We start from the raw sequence: 22,932 nt of genomic DNA, 5'->3' as shown, positions 1-22,932 counted from the left end.
ACAAAAACAAAGAAAAAGAAGAGATGGTGAGGAAGATGTTGAGGATAATGATATTCTAAGAGTTTCCTTCGGACAGACTTTTCCCTCCATCTTCTATAAATTGAATTTACTCTCTATCTTCCATCTTCTGTATTCTTCTGCCTGCCATCTACCATAAATCTACTTTCTAGCCTTCCGTCTTCTATAAACTAATTCTACCTTCCCTCTATCTTCTTCTCCCTTCTCCTTTTTTTCTACCTTTCATCTTCTATAAACCAAATATACCTTTCATCCTACATCTTCTATATTTTCCTTCATTTCTACCTTCCATCTTCTACCTTCTCCTTCCTTTCTACCTTGTATTTCTTATAAACTAAGTCTACCTTCCAGCCATCCATCTTTTGTAAACTAAATCGTTTATAAATAACAAACAAAGTACTTGCTGAATTGCGTCGAAGTAGATATATCCTACGTTAACAAAAATAACCCAACGAAATTGAATATGATACGTCAATCACCGGCACCCGTGAGTACATTAAGGCTTTGAAATTCACGATGATAATTATTGTACGTGTGGGTGGACGGTTGAATAATGCAAGAGAGGAGATAAAACAAAAGCGCCGCGACATTTTTTGATCAATACTTCGCGAACAGCGCACAAACCACGGCAAAACAACGCCAATCCTGAAAGACGTAAATGAGGTATATTATGAACCTTTTCCAGTATATTAAAAAAAAAGTTTCTCCTGCGTTTTTTTTCCTGATATGCGTACTAATTGGAATGGTGCGTACGGATTGTCAAACGCTTCCTACATACGTGTCGGTGATGTAACTGGCGACAGGAAGGCGACGGATTACCACCACTGCTCATCTCGACTTGCATGACTTTTTTTTATACGACATTAAAACTGATATATTGCACTCCTTGTATTCTGGACACCACATGCGATGATTGAAAGGAAGCTGGAGTTTACCTTCCTTGTGCAAAAGTTAGAAAGCGAAGCCCAACACCTTCTACCCAACACCAAGCGAATAGCCAATACCTTTTTCTATATTATCTCGTCTTCTTTACTCTCTCTCTCTCTCATTTTCTCTTTTTCGGCGTCTCAGGTGTTTGGAGGCCGATGGACAGGTAATGTACGGTGTCTGCACTCCTCCCTCTCTACCTGAATCGTGTCTTATAATAATAATAATAATAATAATAATAATAATAATAATAATAATAATAAATGGTCAGCAGTCCATTGTTTATTGTGCTGACTCGAGGTCGTAGGAGGACGTCTGGCTCTCCTCTACAGCGCCCATCATGAACAAACTTCTGGTGTAGGCAACGACCAGGTCTTCCCGTGATGACAGTTTAATACAGATCAAAAGCGGTTCTAAGAGAGATTTAAGTCAACCAGCTGTTTCTTACCGAGGCAGGGGACATTATGCTAATACGTAGTGTCGATAGAGTGAGTTTCTTCCCTCCCACCACCACCCCCTGTGCCGCCCTCCATCATGTGTCCCCTCCCCCTGCTCCCACTACCTCCTCGGCAGCCTGCAACACACACACACACACACACACACACACACACTCTCTCTCTCTCAAACTATATACAAAAAAGATAAAAAATAAAAAGCAGGAGCACCGGGGGGGAGGGGGGGGGCAGCATAGGTAAAGCAAGTCATACAACACGTCAGCCACTATAAATTAAATTCGCCTGCGCCACTAACGGGCGTCTAAGAGGACCCTCAAGACAGCCTACAGGCGCTATATGCATCAAAAAAAAAAAAAAAAAGGAGAAAGTGAGGATGTTCAACACGATGAAAATCAACGGAGTGTTCCTATCAGGTTCTAGTACAACCAAGTCGTCATTATTTTCTAACCACCCAGTAGTGCCGTCTCCTAACGTGAACTGCACCTCATTTCCCTCATTTTTTTTTTTTTACAACAAAGGAGGCAGCTCAAGGGCACACAAAAAAGGAAACAATAATAAAAGAAAGCCTGCCACTTGCTGCTCCTAAAAAAAGAATCAAAAGAGGTGGCCGAAAGAGAGGTCAATTTCGGGAGGAGAAGTGTCCTGATACCCTTCTCTTGAAAGAGTTCAAGTCGTAGGCAGGAGGAAATACAGATGAAGGAAGAATGTTCCAGAGTTTACCAGCGTGAGGGATGAAAGAGTGAAGATGCTGGTTAACTCTCGCATAAGGGGTTTGGACAGGATAGGGATGAGCATGAGTAGAAAGTCGTGCGCAGTGGGGCCGAGGGAGAGGGGAGGCATGCAGTTAGCAAGTTCAGAAGAGCAGTCAGCGTGGAAATATCGATAGAAGATAGAAAGAGAGCTCATCGCGACGGAATTTAAGAGGTAGAAGACTATCAGTAGGAGGAGGAGAGCTGATGAGACGAAGAGCCTTAGACTCCACTCTGTCCAAAAGAGCTGTGTGAGTGGAGCCCCTCCATACGTGAGATGCACACTCCATACAAGGGCGGACAAAGCCCCTGTATATGGATAGCAACTGCGCGGGGGAGAAGAACTGGCGGAGACGATACAGAACACCCAACCTCGAGGAAGCTGATTTAGCGAGAGAGGAGATGTGAAGTCTCCAGTTGAGATTTTGAGTAAAGGATAGACCGAGGATGTTTAGTGTTGAAGATGGTGATAGCTGAGTGTTGTCGAAGAATAGGGGATAGGTGTTTGGAAGATTGTGTCGATCGAGTTGATAGGTGGAGAAATTGAGTTTTTGAGGCACTGAAGGACACAAGGTTCCTTTATCCAATCGGAAATGATAGCAAGGTCTGAGGTTAAGCGTTCTGCAGCCTCCAAACTCATATAGACTCTGTATTCTATTTACTATCTTTTCATCTACACCTACATGTCCTAGCACTCTAATGAGCTTTTCTCTGTTCACTGTGTCGTACGCCTTTTCAAGATCTATGAATACTAGGTATAACTCCTTCTTCTTCAACTTGTTCCTTTCAATAATCTCTTTTAAGGTAAATATATTTTCCAGCCCTCCTCTGCCTTTCCTAAATCCACTCTGTTCCTCTCCTGGCACCTTTTGCGTCTCTATCCAGGTCTTTAGCTTTTCATTTATTACTATTCCAAATACCTTTGCCATGGTGTTCATGATAGCTATTGGCCTATAATTTCCTATCTCTGCTTTATACTTTCCCCCTCCTTTATGTATCAGAGTTACCCTGCTCTTTTTCCAGTCCTGTGGTACCTCCCCTTCCTCCAAAACCTCCTTGCAGATATTAAAAATAACCTTCCTGACTGCATCTCCTCCATACTTTTTAAAAAAATAAATAAATCGCACGGATCATATCCAACTCACCTTACCTATGTGTCGTAGTAGCCTATTGGTCTTTGCTCTTAAAAAAAGCCAAAATATATTCAGATGTAATTTTATCTGTGACTATTCATTTATAAGTTTAGTGTTGAGGCAGCTCATGGTGTCAAATAGTTTTAGAAGAGCCTGGGTGTCGGCGCGGGCCGCGAGGCGAGGAGGTTCCAATATTGAGCGGCGGACTGAGGAGCACAGGCCGGCCATCTTGGAGTGTACAGCCGCGGCGGACGAGACGGCGCAATGAACGCCCTGCAGTCCTACTCCAGTGACGACGAGTCCGGGGGCGAGGCACCGGCCCTGAAGGTGAGCCCGGCGCCGGGGGCCGCGTGGCGGGGGCTGACACGCCTCGGCCAGGGGCGACGCGTCGTTGTTGTGTCGGCCAGGCTGGCGGGGCACTGGCGGGGCTCCTGGGCCGCCCCGGGGGTCGGTGAGTCTGCCCCGCCGTGCCCTGCCGTGGTGGGGTGAGAGGCGGCTGTAGGCCCAGGGCGCGGCGACTCGCGGCCCAGGGCTGTGGCGCGGCCCTGTTCCTTGCCCCCCGCCCCCGCCAGGTGTGCTCACCTGCCCACTGTTGTGCCCCTCCAGGTGTTCTCCGTCACGATTCATCCCGCGGGAAGCCTTTAAAACATGGTCCACCACTTGCTGCTATTGTTTGTTGAGTCATCTTCAGTTACAACACATCACACACACACACACACACACACACACACTAGAGAAACACTCAGCTACTAAGCCGATGCATGACGATGAGGGTTGCCACCTTGAGCTCAGAAAAATATGGGACAACTCACTCCTTAATATGGAACGAATTTGTATTTTTAGGGAAGGGTGACAACCTTAAAATTAATGTAGCCTGCCATGACTTACAGCTGTTGCCCGCTGTTAGTGGAGGCAGATGGAAGGGAGGGACATCATGCATTTCTACACATATTTTAGGATGACCATTGACAAATATTTACATAATTTTACGGACTGGTTTTGTGATTGACCAAAAAATGCCATCACCACAGTTTTAAAATGCTGAAATTTTACCTGCTTGCCCATTCAGACAGTCTAATATGGAACAAATTTCTTTCTGTGTTAGTTTAAAATGGAATGCAACATCATACTCTGAAATACAGAATAATTCCATATGTTAGCCGGAATTAGGCGGGAATTCCTGCTAGGGCGGAGAAAGGCAGGTTTCGGGAATTCCCGTCATCTGCTGTCCCGCCAAAATTTGTATTTCCCAACATCATATCTCTGCCTTGCTCCATCTGAGGGACTTTGTTTCTTCTTCATGTATAAAAAAATTGAATTGAATAAGTACCATGAGCTATTTTATTTTTGTCTGAAATTGCTACACATGGCATTGATGAAGAACACCTATTTTGCCAAAAATTTGCAACACGCACACGCTCTGTGAGTGAGCAGAGAATAGCCCTCTAGCCCGTTCTTTAGGGGTTAAGGAACGGGTGGCAGCCCTCTGTCACTACTCCATCTCTATCCCTGCCTGACTGACAGCTGCTGCCTGCTGCTGGTGGAGGAAGGAGGAAGGGGGAGGGACGTTACGTCATGTACTTTATATGTATTTTAGGGCAACCCATGACAAATACATAATTTTACGGACTTTTTTGTGATGGATTTTTTATAATTTTAAAATACTGAATTTTATCTGCTGGAGCATTCAGACAGCCAAATACAGAACAATTTTTTTTATTTAAAGGGCTAAAACACATGTGTTTTGACCCACCTGCCTTGACTAACTTTAAGGGGACCGTCCGGTAGTGATTTTACGAAAAAATATGGAAAAAATATGGAAAACGAGTTAAAGCCACTGAGAGATACATGTGGGCTAGGACAGTTCACCCGTGGCCTGTTTCGGAAAAATCTCTGTATTTAAAGGGCAAATTTAAAGGTCCCATGCACCCCCTGACTCAAGTGGAGGACAATGTTTTTTGTTTACGTCAATATTTATGGTAGAATATCATTACACGTAATTATTAATATTTCTAATGCATTTTTTTGATAAATCAAATGTCTGGCAGTGAAGCTATAGGCATGAGAGTCAAGAGTGTAATGTGGAGCCGATGGCCTGCTCAGAGCGTCGTATGAAGATAGGTCCAGGAAGAACAGAGAAAACGCTAAAAGACTCCTGCCAAACGATCAAAGAAAAATCAGAAATTACGGTCGGTGAAGAGTATGAGGCTGATATTATAGATAAAACCTGGCAGGAAGGTGGCGCCTTCTGAAACCCTCATTCTTAGAATGATCATACTGTACTTTTTTTTTTTACGTGTCAACGTATAGCGCCGGTAGGCTCTCTTGAGGGGCCTGGTGGTCAGCCTCAGCCTGTCATGGCGCAGGCAAGTATTTATAGTGACTCATCTATTCTTGGCTCATTCTTGATTCAAGTGCATGGTTTCCTCTAGAGTCCGGGTTGATAGGTGGTCTTCAGGACAGCATGTGGGTAGTTTTATGCCACTTGGTGGTGACTGAAAAATCCCAAGTTGTAGCGGTGGATTCAAACCCGCGTCATCCAGAATGCGGTGAATGCGGGGCCCACACGCTAACCACTCAGCCATCGCCTTCCCAAACACAAACATTTATTTATTAATTTTTTTTACTTACATTGTAAGGGGGACCAGGTGCAATATCAAGAGCTAGCATGCATCAGGAATATTCTTAGAAATATGTTTGCAAACTTAGAATATGTAATTTTGGCGACTAGTAACAATAAATGATCTGAGAGCTAGGAATAAAGGAGGGAAAAAAGAAAAAAACTTTAAAGGCTGTTTTCTCAAAACAGTTTTTCTCACATTTTTCCCTATTTCTCCCATCAAAATTTAACTGATTTTGATGTTTTAAGTACCATTTTTAAGAGGACTGAATGCACAATGACAATAAACAGACAAAAAACTAAAAAAATCTGGCTCTTTATTTTTGTTTCACCTCTTGCAAGTTTTATATTCATGTAAAAGTTTTTCCTAAATATGTGATGAACTGATTGAAATTGAACAGCTTTTGAAATTTTAAAAAAATCTTTTTCAGATCATATATTTTTTCTATTCATCAAAAATCTTTGAAACTTCTGCAATATTCTTATGTCATTCATGTCTAAAAGACATAAGTGAGTTAGATTTTTATTTACAATAGTTTTTAAAATAGAAATTCACCGGATGGTCCCTTGTCATGAGTGGCTAAGAAATGGCTAATATGGAATAAAGAAGAGGGTTGCAAAACAGCATTGAGTGTGCATTCTCATGCTCTTCTCATATTCATGCAGTTGCTTTTTCTTTTTTTTCATTCAAATAATATAAATATCTCATATTCATGCAGTTGCTTTTTTTTTTTTTTTTCATTCAAATAATATAACCAGATATTTTCAGTTACAAAATTAACCCTTTCGTAATATGGCAACCTTGGTGCTTCTGCTGTCAACTGACCCAGGAGTGACTCACTGACTGCCACATGTCACTATGGCCTCCAATTTACTCAAATTTAGTGTCACGTGTTGGACGATATTCTTACCATGCTGACCCAGTGAAACATTTGAAACATCTATTAATGGCCAAAGAAATTCAGTGGTTATTTGCTTATTATTATTATTATCATTATCAGAACTATGAGGGAGCCCCAAAGAAGAGTCAAAATGACTTTAACCCCAAACATGATTGGGTCTCTAAGGAGGGCCCAGCATAGCTATGGAAATGAGATAGGGTGTTTTAGAAGAAAAGAATTAACCCTACTTTTGAATGAATTAGATGAACAATAATTAACAACCTCTTCCGGCAGAGAGTTCCATAGTTTCGTTAGGGCAGGGATAAATGATCTTGAAAACTGATTTGTATTGCATCGCATATATGAAAAAGCTCTACTATTAACCTTCTCGGTACCATGCATTTATTAGCGTCATCAAAGGTAAAAGGTCCATACATCATGACGGCGACGGCCATAAAAGTTAAAAATTATTAAAATTAAGTTTTCTGTGAAAGGCCAAATATGGAGCTCCATTTGTTGGGGTAAGTTTCTTAATGGTAACATATGGCAACCTTTCTAAGAAGCGAGATGAGCTTTGAGCCATTTTTAGCTGTTCGCTTACTCTGACGGAAAGGGAAAAAATTCAGTTTTCTCGGGTAACTCGGGAACTAATAGGTGTATGAGGATTTTGAGGATACCATAAGAATCCTCACTAAATTCAGCTCAAACATATATTCGCTAATAAAGTTGGCCCACAAAATTTTAGGGGAAATAGCTTAGTGGGGAAGAGTTAATTAGGATTTATTGTCTACAATACTTTATACGGAGACTTGAAACAAGTTTGTATTGTTTATACATATATTTTCCTCTATTTTTATTTACATGTCCTAGTACAAGTCTTTATGAAGCCATTGATACGAAATTTATTGGGGTAATGATACATCTGTGAGGGTAAAATACGCCTGGGAATGTGGAGTATCGGGCTACAAAAAAGGCCAGTCGGGCCTGAGAAATGCATGATGAGTGGAACAGAAACTTATTGGAAACTTACGTAAAGTAGAGGGTTAAGGATTCTGTGAACCTAGTAGCACAAACATGGTTAACCCGTAGCAGCGAATGCTCCAAATTTGTGGCTTTACCGCAGCAGCTTATGGGCCAAATTTGTGCCATGATATAAACCCCCAAAATAGATGATACATAAACTGATCACAAATGCTTTGATATATATTATGGTTTGTGTGAGTGATGATTTTATCTCACTTTTCCATTAAAAAAACATGATCCCTACTACAGAAGGACCATTAAGAAACATGATCCCTGCTGCTACTTGGTTAAAAGGTGGGGAAGATTACTATGAAGGATGGTCATTAGTACTAACAGTTTTATATAGAAATGTCAAACTTCCTACCAACCGCAATGCCTAGTGAGTCTAGTCTAATGAAATATTAAGATTGGGTTGTAGGAATCTAATATTATTGAAGGCCCTTCCTTCCAAAAGATGAAGATGGGCATTGGCAGGCTGAAAGCCATACAGAGCAATATTCAAAGGAAGGAGGATGAATGAGTACAAAATAAAAACATTTTTTTTTTTAATGGTTTTGGTTTTCCCTGATATATATATATATATATATATATATATATATATATATATATATATATATATATATATATATATATATATATATAGATAGAGAGAGAGAGAGAGAGAGAGAGAGAGAGAGAGAGAGAGAGAGAGAGAGAGAGAGAGAGAGAGAGAGAGATAGATATATATATATATATAGATATATATATATATATAAATATATATATATATATATATATATATATATAAATATATATATATAGGTCAGTGTACAAGCATTAATTCACTCCTTAGGAGTGAATTCAACACCTGCCTGTTCTGGGGCCATGGCGGAAGTGACCAGAGCCTCCGCAACGCCTGGACAATTCTTTCATTCACTTTTAAGTCACTAATTATCGCTTGGTAAGAGACGCCACGTATGCCCAAGCATTCACTATGGATGGGGAAAAGGCTTTTCTCACACTGTATGCGTTAGCGAGATAACGTAATATTGCAGGTTAAGCACAAAACATTCTCGGGCGTAAGGGCAAGGCGGCAGTTTGACGAATCCTGTAATATTTTTAGTTTTTACGGTTATAGATACATCCTTCCTGCACTAAGCTTCATATATCCACGCAAAGCGCAGGCGAGAGGGTGACGTTGGGCATATGGACGACGTGAGCTTGGTTATAGTCTACCATTTGTAGATAATAAGGATATATATTCTCAGGGTGAGCGGGAGGTGGCGCAGCAACATCGGCTTGAAATGTAAACCTCCGTAACATATTTTTTAATTTTTACGGCTATAAATATATTGGCCCTTGGTACTGCTTCTATATATATATACGTATAAAAGCGCGGGCATGGAAGGCTGTCGTGGGCTTACAGGCATGATCTTTCTTAAGTAGCTTCATTTGTGCCGATGATATATTAAATGCGGTAGGCAAAGTTGGGGTTTTCGGGTCCGTAGACTTAACTCTACACCATATCCGGGATTTTCCTCTATACCGGTGTGCCCTGTCGGCTCTATTAATCCTGGATATCAGAGGTTTATTGTAGTTATATTATCTCATATTATTATTTAGGGACATGGATTCCATTCTAAATTATAGTTACATGGAGGTCAGCAGCACCACTGATATAGGGGTACATCTCGCCGTTGCTTACTTCACATCCTATGGATGGTTTGTAACTTTGCTTATCAGGTATCAGACGTGAAATCAGATTCATTTATTCTTCTAACATTATGAGCTGTTGAACTCAGGTTTTATGTTATCAGTGTAAAGGTATCCTCCACCATTTGATATTGGCTAGGTTCACTCCTTTGACAGATATCTAGATGTGGAAATCTGTGATAGAAAAATGCTTTAGTCTATCTTTTATGATAGCTGTTTCAATCTTTCTTTTAGACCCTGCAAGAGTGGTGAATTTCAGGCACCAACTATGATTTAATATTGCCAGGAAGGACATAAGTGAGGTAGGATGCTGCAGGTATTTGAAAATGCTTGTACTAGCTTTAGTCAAACAGTAATATCTATATATATATTATTACACATGTTATTATTATTATTATTATTATTATACAATATTATACTTCACCACTTTTCTTTTGAATCAACAAATTTTACATTATTTTTCTTTTCATATGCTTGTAGGGAACCACTGTCTTGAAATGGAAGAAAAGTTTAGGCAAACTCAACACATGCTCAATTGCTTAGGAATAGTAGGTTTAACACATTTATTGTTATTCTTCCTGACTTTGGGCTGCCTGCCTCACCCAACTCTCGATTTTTTTTTGTTAAACATGGAAGCTGTCCATGGGATGGTGGAGAACTATAGATGCAGGGTATTATTTTATTTAGGTTGTATATATGTAAATATTAAGCTACTCCAATCTTGGAGTGCATGATTTAAAAAAAAAGGTGTGAATCCACAAGCTACTACAATACAATAACAGAGTAAGCACTATAAAACTAAGTCTCTTAATTTTCGCTGATATTAATACGCTCAAGTTGATATATACTGAACACAAGTTTGAAGTTGGAGACTTCTATGGTTTTAGGAAATCGCTGGTATGGAGGCTTTCCAACACCTGTGTGCTGCAGGACCCTAAACCTTGTTAAGATGAGGTGTAAGCTCTAAGTGTGAGCTCAGAGTGAGTAGCGTAAGTACTTTTAAATTAAAAGAATAACACTTAAGGTTTGACAGGTTATTGTAGTAAGATTTTGTGGAGAAAATTTTTTCCACAGCAGTAGGTCTCCCTGTACTTCCTCAGGTGAGAAGTCATGTGGGAGGTGATGGCCACAAAGCTTTGATCAGGGCTGCTGGCTAGCCTTTCTTTTTAGGACCACCAAAGGGTGTGAAAATTTGAGTCCATTCCTAAAAATGATGCTCTAAAGGGATTTATGAAAATGCATGGAATCTCAGGTTGGGTAAGGAATGACATATGGAAAGCATATCTTAAACTTTAATGTTCTTGGTCAAGAGTCCGTGCAAAGGTTTTGCTTTCACAAATACATCAGGCGATGTATTTTCATTATATTCTGAAAAAAAGTGTACATTTGCAGCTTCAGTTTTATAGAATTCATTGCAGACATTGAGGAAAGTGTTATTACTCAGCAAAAGTTGCTAAATATTTGTTTATTTACTTCTAGTTTTTCATTTTTGTTTTTGAGTATAATGCTGTTAATAAAAGTGCTTAAATGCAGAAAACAATTCAAAGGCATGCACTGGAGTCTTTCACTTTTGAACTGCTCAGACAGTATAGGAAATGAAGATGGGGTTCATCATTATTTTGTATAGTCACCAAACTTACCTGGAAGCAACCAAATTACTCTTGAAGCCATGTTAATTTTTACCTAAGTCAGTGAAATGAAACAAGAAAACAAATGATGATATCAATTGTACTTTGGTGGTAGTGAGGGAGTAGAGAACATAGTCTGATGGGAGAGGTATTTCAGAAGCCAGTGCTATCAAAAAATGAACCTATTATATCCACTGTTAACACAATAAATTCTTCTGTGTATGGTCTCTTTAAAAGTTTTTGAGGTGAAAGTTCATATGATTCTTCCTTCAATTAATTGAAATTGATTCAAAACACTACAATTACTTTCAAAACCATGAAATATTGAGCAGCACAGCAGGTACATACAGCTACAGTTGGCCATGCATGCATGAGTTGGGAGACAGATGGCTTCATGTGTGCTGGAAGCTAATAGCAGGTCTGTTGGAGGGTTAAGATGGCTTATATTAATTGTAGCTCATATCTTTGTTTCTTTCACTCACAAAGTATCCTGTGTTGTCATATGTCTTACATTAACTCCCTTCAGACTTCCTAGTAAACCATAGGAAAATGTAAAGACTCTCAAAACAAGTGTAGAAATAGGAAATGAAATGTGTGTGTTATTCAGCATGGCTGTGGGAAGACTGAGTGGCACAAGGCAAATGAATTGTAGAAAAATGATGGGGAGTTTAGGGGGGCACTTCTCCCCATTAGGGGTTTCAGCTGTAAGACCACCTGTCTTACTGCCTCTTATAGGATGACACCCCCTCCCATAGGAGCCTATTGACGGAAGTTTTGTGAGCCGTGTTTTGCTGTGTGTGGGATGTTCTGGCTACTTCCTGCCGCTTTCTCGCCAGTACAGGCTCCCTACATACATTTCCCATGGCCATTTTATAGTAGTTTGTTTTATACACCTTATGCTTTTTCCTGAAGGTTTAACCTTTTCAGTGCTAAATGCTGTAAACAACGCTTCAGAGAGTCTGTGCTGAGAAAGCTAAATCGTCGTCATGGGCAGGCATTTTGATCAGTTTTAACTTCATTGGTTAATACATGCTGTTCCAACACTATTCCATACCCATTGTAACTTTAGTCCCGATTGGTCCACTATAGTGGGCTGTCCTTGCCCCCACCACCTCTTCACACAACCAATAATTTCATAATGCGAAAACTGCTGCATGCCGCCTGTCACCAGAATGGGGGGAATTGCATCTTGCCTAGTTGGCTGTCACAACCTCCAAGTGATAACGGGAATAATATACTAAACTATACTAAATGTAATATAGAAGTGTTTATTTTATTTTGTGATATATAATGTATATAACTACATATGAAAAATTTTGTATGACGCTTGCTCAGTCAATACATGAAACACAGCAATGATAATAAGCTTAATTGTATAGTATTTGCTTTTTCTTCCCATGATATGTCAATATTTGCCAAGCAATGCATAGTTACAGGTGAAATGAAGGTAAAAGAGACTTAATAACTTCTGCCTCCAACTGCACACAGGGTTGGAGCCATGTCACGCTAAGACTGAAAAGGCTAAAAGATAGAAGAAAATATGACAACAGAAGTAGTTGGTTAAGTAGAAAATGAGATGAGTGCATTAATAAAACCTGAGGGTTATGTGAGTCAATTAATAAAAGCAAACCAATTAGAAGAAATTTGTTGAAGGCAAGATGAAAATGGTTTGCTGAAGACAGCTAGAATGTATCATACAGTTTAGTTACTTAAAAGTTGTGGCTGAAGAAGACTGCAGAGGTATAAGCATACAAGAAGTGTTTGTTTCATGCTGCTCACCTCTTCTTTGAGAACTAATTTGCATAAAATTATACATATTTAATTTAGTTTTGCTGCTATTTATTGATGTATGTTCTCCATTTAGGATACCTGAGGCTACTTTTGGTAAATTTTTAGACATGAATATAATAATATTCAGAGTACACTACTTCCGCCACAATGTATAAGTGCTTAACAGCAGTATAAAGGTAATAAAATCACAAAGAAGTAATGTAGGTTCATGGAACTCCAAACAGTGAGATAATGTTGGAAAAAGCAAACCTCCTCTCGAGTAAAGTTGAGGCTGCCTTAAGTACAGTATTTTACTTAATCTATTAATTCATTCAAATTCTAACTTCATCTGATATTACTGCACTGCAAAATTCCATAAACCTACTTACATGTCACTTTCACTCATTGTTTTCGAGCATTGACTCCAGAACTATCACTTGTAGAGGCTGTGGGAGCCATCTTTCTGACGAGACAGGGCACTATCCACTCCAAATGAAGTGAATATTCGGTTGCCAACCCCTAGACTTATTTTTTCCTCTGGGTCTCCCTGTTTCCGGACTCCACTACTTGGTGCCGTTTGGTGCATTTGGTGCCTAATTTTATTTCAGTTATTACATTTTGATATTTGTCAGCCATTTAAATAATTTAGAGTACTGGCTCATTCAAAAATCCATGTTTGAATTATTGGACTTTACTTTACCTGTATTAGACATATTCATTTATATAATCAAAGTGACTCATTCATAGTGTCTCTGTGGTGTAGTGGTTATGCCTAGCTACAAACAAGCTTAACCAGGTCTAAACTCAGCTGGCATCTTATCATGCCCATCTATCATCAGAAAATCTTTTAGGGAGGCTTGCAGACTTGGCATCATTGCTTGATTGATGGTCTAGTGCTGCCTGGCTGGCTCTATTAAGCAACATGTTTTAAGTGCAGTTTTGTCTTTTATTCAAACAAATCAGGGCTTCCGAAAATAATGTTTGGAGTTTGCATTTAGCCACAGTCCAGTCCATCTGCATTAACTTTGTATACCTCTCTCTCTCCTCTCTCTCTCTCTCTATCTATCTCTCTCTTCTCTCTCTCTCTTTTCTCTCTCTCTCTCTCTCTCTCTCTCTCTCTCTCTCTCTCTCTCTCTCTCTCTCTCTCTCTCTCTCTCTCTCTCTCTCTCTCTCTCTCTCTCTCTCTCTCTCTCTCTCTCTCTCTCTCTCTCTCTCTCTCTCTCTCTCTCTCTCTCTCTCTCTCTCTCTCTCTCTCTCTCTCTCTCTCTCTCTCTCTCTCTCTCTCTCTCTCTCTCTCTCTCTCTCTCTCTCTCTCTCTCTCTCTCTCTCTCTCTCTCTCTCTCTCTCTCTCTCTCTCTCTCTCTCTCTCTCTCTCTCTCTCTCTCTCTCTCTCTCTCTCTCTCTCTCTCTCTCTCTCTCTCTCTCTCCTCTCTCCTCCTCTCTCTCTCTCTCTCTCTCTCTCTTTCTCTCTGTGTGTGTGTGTGTGTGTAGCAGTACTTATGCCCATCTAAGTACTTATGTTATCTAAGTAATTACTCATATGATGGTTTTTCCCTAGTGTCCATTTATTACCTACAAATAATTTGAATACATCCCAGAGTTAATTATAGCATGATGAAAGCATGCTGAAGAGTATTTGCTGATAAATGAATAATATTTACATTATGACTGAATGGCATTAGCATCACTTTCACTATGACTTAAGTCAGCATTTGAAAAACATGAAAATGCATTACAATAGATGATTAATTAAGTCAAATGCGTTTAGAAAACACCGAGAAATCGTACAATAGATGGAGTTAGTCAGTGAAATGCCCCGGTTTTTCCCTTTTTCTACCACTCCCGGTCCCATGCGTCCTCTGCGTGTATTGAAACACGAGAAATTAATCAAGATAACTAGCGGGTATTCGCCGGCTGCCTGGGATTGAACCTGCGACCAGCGTAACGGGAGAGCCACTCCTTACTGAATTGGCCAAAGAGGTACCCCACTCGCCAAGTGGGTTATGGGAGGCTCCCTTATCAGACCTAGTCGGCACACTACAGAAGGACATAATCCAGACCAGTGGTTCTTAACCTTGGGGCACCAGTAATTTCTAGGGGGGGTGCGAGCCCTAGGGAAAAACTAGGTATTTCTCTATTTATATTTATTATTCTCTTAACAAGAGCATGGGCTAACATTGAGAAGATTATGAAAAAAATGCAAAAGTATTGTACCTTATACTTAAGTTTCCAATAGTCTACTTAGAACTTCCCTTTCTTTAAAATCTGGGTGGAAATTTTATTCATTGATGTAAAGGGTGTGTGGAGGGAAGGATGGAGTTAAGTGAGAGAGAGGCGTTATAGTAAAGAGGTTAAGAACCACTGCTCAGACCAAGTACAGCACTTTGTAGTAGTAGTAAGAGGAAAAGTCCAGCTTTCACAGGACTTCGTATATCAAACTTGATTCTTCAGTCATTGGAGGTTGTCTGTTTATGTGCAGTACCGACAAACTTAATATATTATGAATGTAACAGGTTTATCTCAATAATTCGATACACACTTTTATTAATATGATGTCATTGAATTAATTTTGTCAATATAATCTAGTGTTAAGGTTTAGTTGGAATAATAATAATAATTGCTGCATGTTGGAACAAGTTGAGAATGTGAGACCATCACTCAAACATTGATACCAAGTACATGAGGTACCTCTCTAAAAGATTTTCTGGACCCTTTTGAACTGGTCGATAAAATGGTACCTGGAGAAGGTAAACCAAAGAGTTCTTGCTTACTCCAGGCTCAAGGGTCAGTGATGTGGGAGATGACCACTGAGGCCACCCACAGCTAAAGCATATGCCTTACCTTTACTACATAGGCATCAGTTTGGTTTCTGTTTTGGAGATGTCTACATAACTATTGTGTTACTGCATATCTATACCTGTTGTCAAAATTATGGTCTTAGTTATTGTAGTTAATTGACTTACCACTTCAAAACATGTGTTTGAGAATTTACTGCACTTTGGCTTCTAAATGCAAATTTAGAAAAATGCCTACCTTTAATAGGGCACAAAAAAAAAAAAAAATACCAGTATTTAGATTTATTGTTAGTATATACCATTTTTCTTTTCCTTTGCAGTTTTCAATACTGTAGCCATATTTATTTGTCTTGTTGGTTGTGGGGTCCAGGATGTAATTATATTTCAAATTCATATACACCATCTAGTCTAAACATTCTAATTCAAGAATCATATCATGTGCCTCCTTTTAATTACAGCATCTTGATCATAAGTGTTGTTTCATTGTTAATGGTTACTAAATGTTGATGAGGGACCAAAGAAAAGTTCATGGGTGATACACTTTTAGTACTCTGAAGCACCGGAAGAATCAGGCAGCGTCAAGATACCACATAGCTACCGTCAGAATCATTCACTCATAATTATAATGATAGACTTCTTACAGGGGGCTGATATATGGGTGTTTCATAGAAAACTATGTATATCCTACTTTATTTCATTTAGAGAAGAAAATATCAAATGTTGAGAATATTTTTGTGCAACCTCACACTGGTTAAATGTATGATGGTATGAGAATTTCTAGGTGTTCCCCATCTGTACAGTTATCTCCTGTCTTGATATATCCTTTCGTTGAAAAACACTTTTCGGGGCCACAAGCAAAGGTAGCAAAAGGAGGAGATTCTTGTTTATTAGGTGAACTTGACAGGCGGAGATCTCAGCCTGGCCTCCAGTGTAAGTTCGAAGTGCACAACTGATTGACAAATTTACTGTGCATTCATATAAGATGAATAGTTATGTAGCCCCTTGGTTGTATGGTTAGTCATTTACCAAATCAAGAACATTATTCTGGCAAGGGTGTTAATAGTTCGGTGGTCAATATAAGTAGCTTTACTTTTGTTAATATTTATTTTGTTTATTTATTTTTTTTTGGGGGACCTGCCTATAGTGCAGTAGGTTGTCTTGAGGCCTCTTGGACAACCCCACCCATTAGTGGTTAGGTAATTTTATTTATAGTGGCAGCCGTGATATGTGACTAATATACTATATTATACTATATACTATATATTTGAATATTTATTAATGACTTTATCACTACAATAGTAAAACACCCTGCACATAGGAGTTGAGCAAAAACAGACCACTTTGGCTCAGCTGGTTAGGCTGGCAGCATGCTTGTCAAGCTCTTGGTCTTGCAGGCAAGAATCTTGTTTTTCATTGAATACCTCTGCTTTACTTATAATGAAAGGATAAGTCAGAAGATAATTTCATAGAAAACTTAAAAATTTTCATTGTCATGTAATTTGACTGGTTTGCACAAAAAAATATTTATAACTCCATTATAACATCATAATTAGGGTAAATTTTTACTTAATGGGAAATAAAATGTTTTATGAGAAGCCTGTATATCAACCCTCTACATTGTCAGTAACTTAAAACTTTTTCCCAAATAATACATCCATGCTTAAGAAAATAGTATGCAGGTTGATGAATGGAAATTATCAGGCTGGATGGAAACTTGCATCAAACTGATGATTATCAAATTGATGGGTTCACCTGTCAACAGGTAGCTGAATGAAAAAACAACATTATGGACAGTATAGTGAATTACTGATTTTGGCAGCACGTGGTATTGTGACCTTAACAATGTGTTGCTTTTTGTTAAAAAGTGATGGGAGTGTTGGTTGAGCTGCCTGACCACACCGCAGCATTGGTAATTAACTCTTAGAATCAAAGTTGTCTAGACTACTGTATACATCATCCATATTGGAATTGAGGCCATATTCACCAATAATTGACCTGTTGCCATTCATCTGGTGCTATCACTTGGGTGTATTAAATAGTCCTCCTTTACTGGAACACATTCATGACATAACTATCAGTAATACAGTGTAACCTAATGTTGGCATTTTTTTTTTTTTTTTTTTTTTTTTTTAGTCTTGTTTTTAGTTTTAAGTGTATTCTTTTGAGTATCATTTCTTGTCATTCCTTGAAAGACCTCTACATCATAAGTATTGTAATATGAGTGGTAGCCTTTTCAAAATTTACATTCCTTGTCTTCATTTTTTTTATAGCATGTCTTTTGTTTGCATTTTATGTTTGTTCTTAGGACATCCCCACTACAATAAGTGATAAGTATAATGGTTTGTCTTAATATATATATTTTTTTAATGGGAAAGAAAAGAATCCCATGAAACTGTCAATGTGCTTGTGAGTCATGTATTATTCCATTTTCAATGTCCAGTTCATATTTAGGAATACTGGTAGGGAATATATGGTAAATTAGGGTCCATACTGTTGTTTTCTCATTCAGTTAGCTGTTGACAGGTGAACCCATCAATTTGATAATCATCAGTTTGATGCAAGTTCCCATCCAGCCTGATAATTTCCATTCATTAACCTGCATACTATTTTCTAAAGCATGGATGTATTATTTGGGAAAAAGTGAGCCCTGCCCTGCTAAACAAGGTAATGAGTTGTATTAAAGGTATTATTCATTGTTGGTTGCATTGTGATAGCACATTAGCAACTGGATATAATACCACTTCAATTATACTTGTTTATCAAAATTAGCATGGTAGTCTATCAAAAAAGTCTTTACTTGAGAATAGGAATTAGTGTGGAACTTTGGGTGTCCTTTGTTGTCAGCTGCTGCATGACTCCAGTCCTGGTCAAGTAACAGCTGCTGAGTCCTTTCTAAAGGCTCATCAAGTCAAGTTTTTGTCTCAAAATACCAGTGTAACTGCTTCACAAAGACCAAATGAATGCTTTAGTTGATAAGAAAATTGCTTTCTAATGTTCTGTATACAACACAGTTTTATAAATGGCTATCCTCTACAGAATCTATCCCATGTGTTATTGAGCGACTTAATATTACAAGTACATACTATATGTTTTAATACTCCATTATTGAGAAAGAAAGAAAAAATCCCTTGACTCATGAATTTATAAATCTTGTTTTGTTGATAAACCTTAATTATGTATACTTAATATTTTAACTCGGTGTATATTCACATAAGGCTCAAGCATTTTGGTTCCTTATAACCTTTTCTAGTGTCTTTTTATGCCTTTATTTCAACAGAGAAAGTCAGGGTTGGTTGAAATGCACCAGTCCTGTAGCTTACTCTCTCTCCGTCGATTCTGACCCGTTTTCTTTTCACTGTTGCCTCACACATCCATGTTCAGACAAATCTTTTCTCAAATAGTTCAACTTCATCTTCCCTCCTCAGAATATCATATGTTGTTCTTGGTACACTATATTCACTGTTTATGAGGGATTCCAGATCTTTTTTGTAAGCTTCCTTTTTTTCAAGAATCCTCACTTTATACTTCTCTTCATTGTTTCTCATAAGGTGCCAGGACAGTGCCTTTTTCTTCAACTTGATATTACTGTCTCTACTTCTCTTGCATTAACAGGTATTTCTCTCATACATGAATCCATACAGAATGTCATGGTGACATCACGTTTGTCATACATTAATTCTGAAGCGCTCATTCTGTCAGAACTGCATAAGTTTGCCTAATTTTGAAAAGCCATTGTTTGATTTAAAGGCATCTACCACTTCAAATCTTTTGATGTTCTGTATGGTTCTCCTGTCACCTGTAATATATGATGAATGGAACCTTTCCTTTCTCTTAGGTATTTCTTTTCTTAACTGTGGCACTGATTTGCTCCATACTTTTTTTTTCCATAGCTTTAAAATGTAGTCACGAGATCTCTCATGTATCCCCTTTGCCTAGTAAACTCAACACCCTCTAGTAGTGGCTGCATTAATTCATGCAGATGCTCCCTTATGTATAGTGGAACAGTTATGGCCTTGACACAAATCTGTATCCTAGCTCAGTCGAATTAGAACATCTGTTCCTTATTTCAGTAATTTGTACCATAGTCCTCAACTTCTATGCTTCGATTTTAATTTCCCATCTCTGTTTACATCCCCATCTAGTCTTATGAGCTAGTTCGACTACTTGACCCAGAAGATATAATGCTCAACTTGGTTAGAGATTTATCACCGACAATTGAAAAAGGTTTTGTCAAAAAGGTTCAACTAAAGTTAGGTGTTGGGTGGAATTGGGTGCCAAAAATTATTAAAATACCCTTTGATTTACTTTTCAAACTATACACTTCAAACTTTGTATATAAACTATGTATTTATTCTTAATAATATAGGCGATATAACTCACAGAGATATTTAAAGAGGATGAAGGGTCAGCTGCCTTAAAAAGACCTAAAAGTGTTAGTTTTACCCCCAAAGCTACCTGAATATTCACTCAGTATAATGATAAAATGCAGTAGATATGAATCTATCTATAACTGTACTATTTCACGGTGGTAAAGGGGTCCAGCTGCCCTCAATTTAGTCCTGATTTTTGGCCCTTGGGGGTAAATGTCTTACTAAGGCTTCTACGTGCCAAATGCAGTAGCACAGAATTACTCTGTCCAAATTGATAATGAGACTAAAACTGACAACATTATCAGGTGGTAAGATGTGGTTTTTTACCTCACGGGGTCAAAATGGGCAAAATTTGGAGGTCAGCTGACCACATCTACCACCTGATAATATTGTCAGTTTAGTCTCATTATCAATTTGACAGATTAACTCTGTGCTACTGCATTTTGTGCGATGTAGCTCTTGGGTAAGACATTTTACCCCAAGGGCCAAAATCAGACTAAATTTGGAGGGCAGCTGACCTTTTACCACCGAGAAATAGTGTCAGTTATTAGTAGATTCATATCTGCATTTTAGCATTATACTGAGTGAATATGATTCGTGTAGCTTTGGGGTAAAATCAACACTTTTAGGGTCTTTTAAGGGCAGCTGACCCTTCATCCCCTTAAATATTCTGAGTTATATCGCCATATTATTAAGAATAAATACATTTTATATACAAAGTTTGAAGTGTATAGTTTGAAAAGTAAATCAACCTCAAAAAGGGGTATTTTGGCACCCAACACCACCCGAGTTGAAGCAGCTGACAAACCTTTTTCAATTGTCGGTGATAAACTTAACCAAGTTAGAGCATTATATCTTCTGGGCTCGTTGGGGTAAAATCACCCGTAGCTAGCTCTCGGACTATTTATTCATATGCATGCCACAACTTGTTTCATCGCCCACTTGCTCAAGGTACCCACCATTGATTTCTTTCACCTTAATCCCTTCATTAACTGCCTCTTAACCTCTCCTGCATTACCACTCTTAACCCCTTCACTCTGGTGACTTCGGCATCTGACGGCGTCACCGTTAGTCGTCTTCTAACCTCTTAATCCTCTTCCATTTCCTCTTAATCCTCTTCTAAACATTTTAAGAGGAAATGGAAGAGGATTCAGAGGAATTTAGAGAAGAATTGAGAGGTTTAGAAGAGGAGTAATCCTCTTCCATTTCCTCTTGACCCTTTCCATACTGTGACGCTGACGTCTGCGTCACGGATGGAAAGGGTTAATAAGGTTCCTGTTCATTTATCCTTCACTCAGTTATCATCCTTCTGCTATATTTCCTTCAATAACTATCTTAAGATACAGTTCTTAGTGTTTTTATCAGACCAAACACTTGATATATCTTGCAACTTTAACATACTGTTTTAAGGATACCTTGTTTAACATTCTGAGGATAGCAAGTGCTTATTGATTTTTCTTTGAACATAATTTTATGTACTCTTAAGTATTGTATATATCTACATATACATATTTGCAAATACACACACACACACACACACACACACACACACACACACACACACCACTCTGATAGCTCATTGGATCAAGGCAGGCTGAGGTTTGAACCTTGCTCAGGCCGAGATTTATCTGCTGACAAGGAGTGTTTACCGTCCCTCATTGAGGAAAGGGTGTGGTGTATGAAGGTCCCAGCAGTGCCCAGGGATCAATTATAATGAGCTTTGCTTGAATTGGGAGAGTACTTGTGAGTTCAGCTTGTCATCAGGCCGTGTTGAATTACACACGCACACAGACACACACACTGTTATATAGTTTTACACATTTATTGTATTCCAGAAATGAGGCTTTCAAATCAGGAGATAACTCTAGAAATTATATTTTTCAATATATTTTGTTAAATTATATTTTTTTTAATTTTTTTTTTTTATGAGATGAAACTTTTCCTCATTGAATGCTCACTTAGAGTTCAGAATCAGAGACATCAAAGAATCATATCGATGACTTCACAGCATTAATACAGGCTTGGAAATTTATTAATGTTAAAGGTGAGGGAAGAAAGAAAACACCCATATATATTTTTGTAAATAGTTGTAGATGTGCTGTTAAAAGCTGTACTCTAATTTAATTGGACATCCAGCTGGTTATAAACAAAACTGCAGCAATGAGAATTTGTGGCACTTTGATGGCCATTATTTGTCTCCAAAGTTTTACTTCAATGTGTTCTCTGAAGTAAAATAAAGTGAAGATAGGCTCACATAATTTGCCTCTTTCTTCTTAAGTTGTGATGATTTCCACATAATGTTGGGGCCCCATTTAAAGAAACAAGTGTTGTGAATGTAGTTATCACGCAGTTGCACGTTGACAACATTTTTTTGACAGTTGAAGTGCATAAGAAGTCTTTAAGGTCATCAGGAATGCATTATTTCTTAATGACCTGGAAATTAAGGCAAATTAGTTATACTATTATTTTGCAGTAGCTTAATGAGTTAATTTGTCCTACCAATCATTCAAGTCAGTTTAACCGCAGTGCCAATTATTAGTGAATAGTTTTTTTTTTTTTTTTTTTTTTTTAGAATGAGGCTTGTGCCTATAGGTGGTGTACTGTTTCCTCATTATTTTTATATAGTTGATTTTGAAAATCTTGAGTTCTATGTAGTACTCTATGATACTATGGCACCTGCAGCACTTTATTATTTTGTCATTTTCTTTGTGTATGATGAATCTACCTGTAAGCTGCTCATTTTAATGTTTCAACTATAAATTTTACTGTCTAATGTCTAATTTAGTTTCATTTTTTAATGGCTGCTGCTCTGGATTCAAGTCAACAATATCCTCATTCAAAATAGCATGCCTATGAGTGTTTTACCAAGAA

General features: G+C 38.4%; 1 protein-coding gene across 1 annotated transcript in view; it reads left to right on the top strand.

Moving 5' to 3' along the window:
- The first annotated feature begins 3,546 nt into the window (after positions 1–3,546).
- The window catches only part of LOC127003257 (potassium channel subfamily K member 13-like), a 39,833-nt gene continuing 20,447 nt past the window's right edge, over positions 3,547–22,932 (top strand). The window contains exon 1 of the mRNA XM_050869681.1: positions 3,547–3,733. Within this exon, the coding sequence (XP_050725638.1) occupies positions 3,547–3,733 (187 nt within the window). The remainder of the gene's footprint in view (positions 3,734–22,932) is intronic.

This window comes from Eriocheir sinensis, chromosome 3 (assembly GCF_024679095.1).
Source record: "Eriocheir sinensis breed Jianghai 21 chromosome 3, ASM2467909v1, whole genome shotgun sequence".
Lineage (NCBI taxonomy): Eukaryota > Metazoa > Arthropoda > Malacostraca > Decapoda > Varunidae > Eriocheir > Eriocheir sinensis.
Note: the sequence above shows the minus strand (reverse complement) of the source record. Positions and strands in the feature narration are given on the sequence as shown.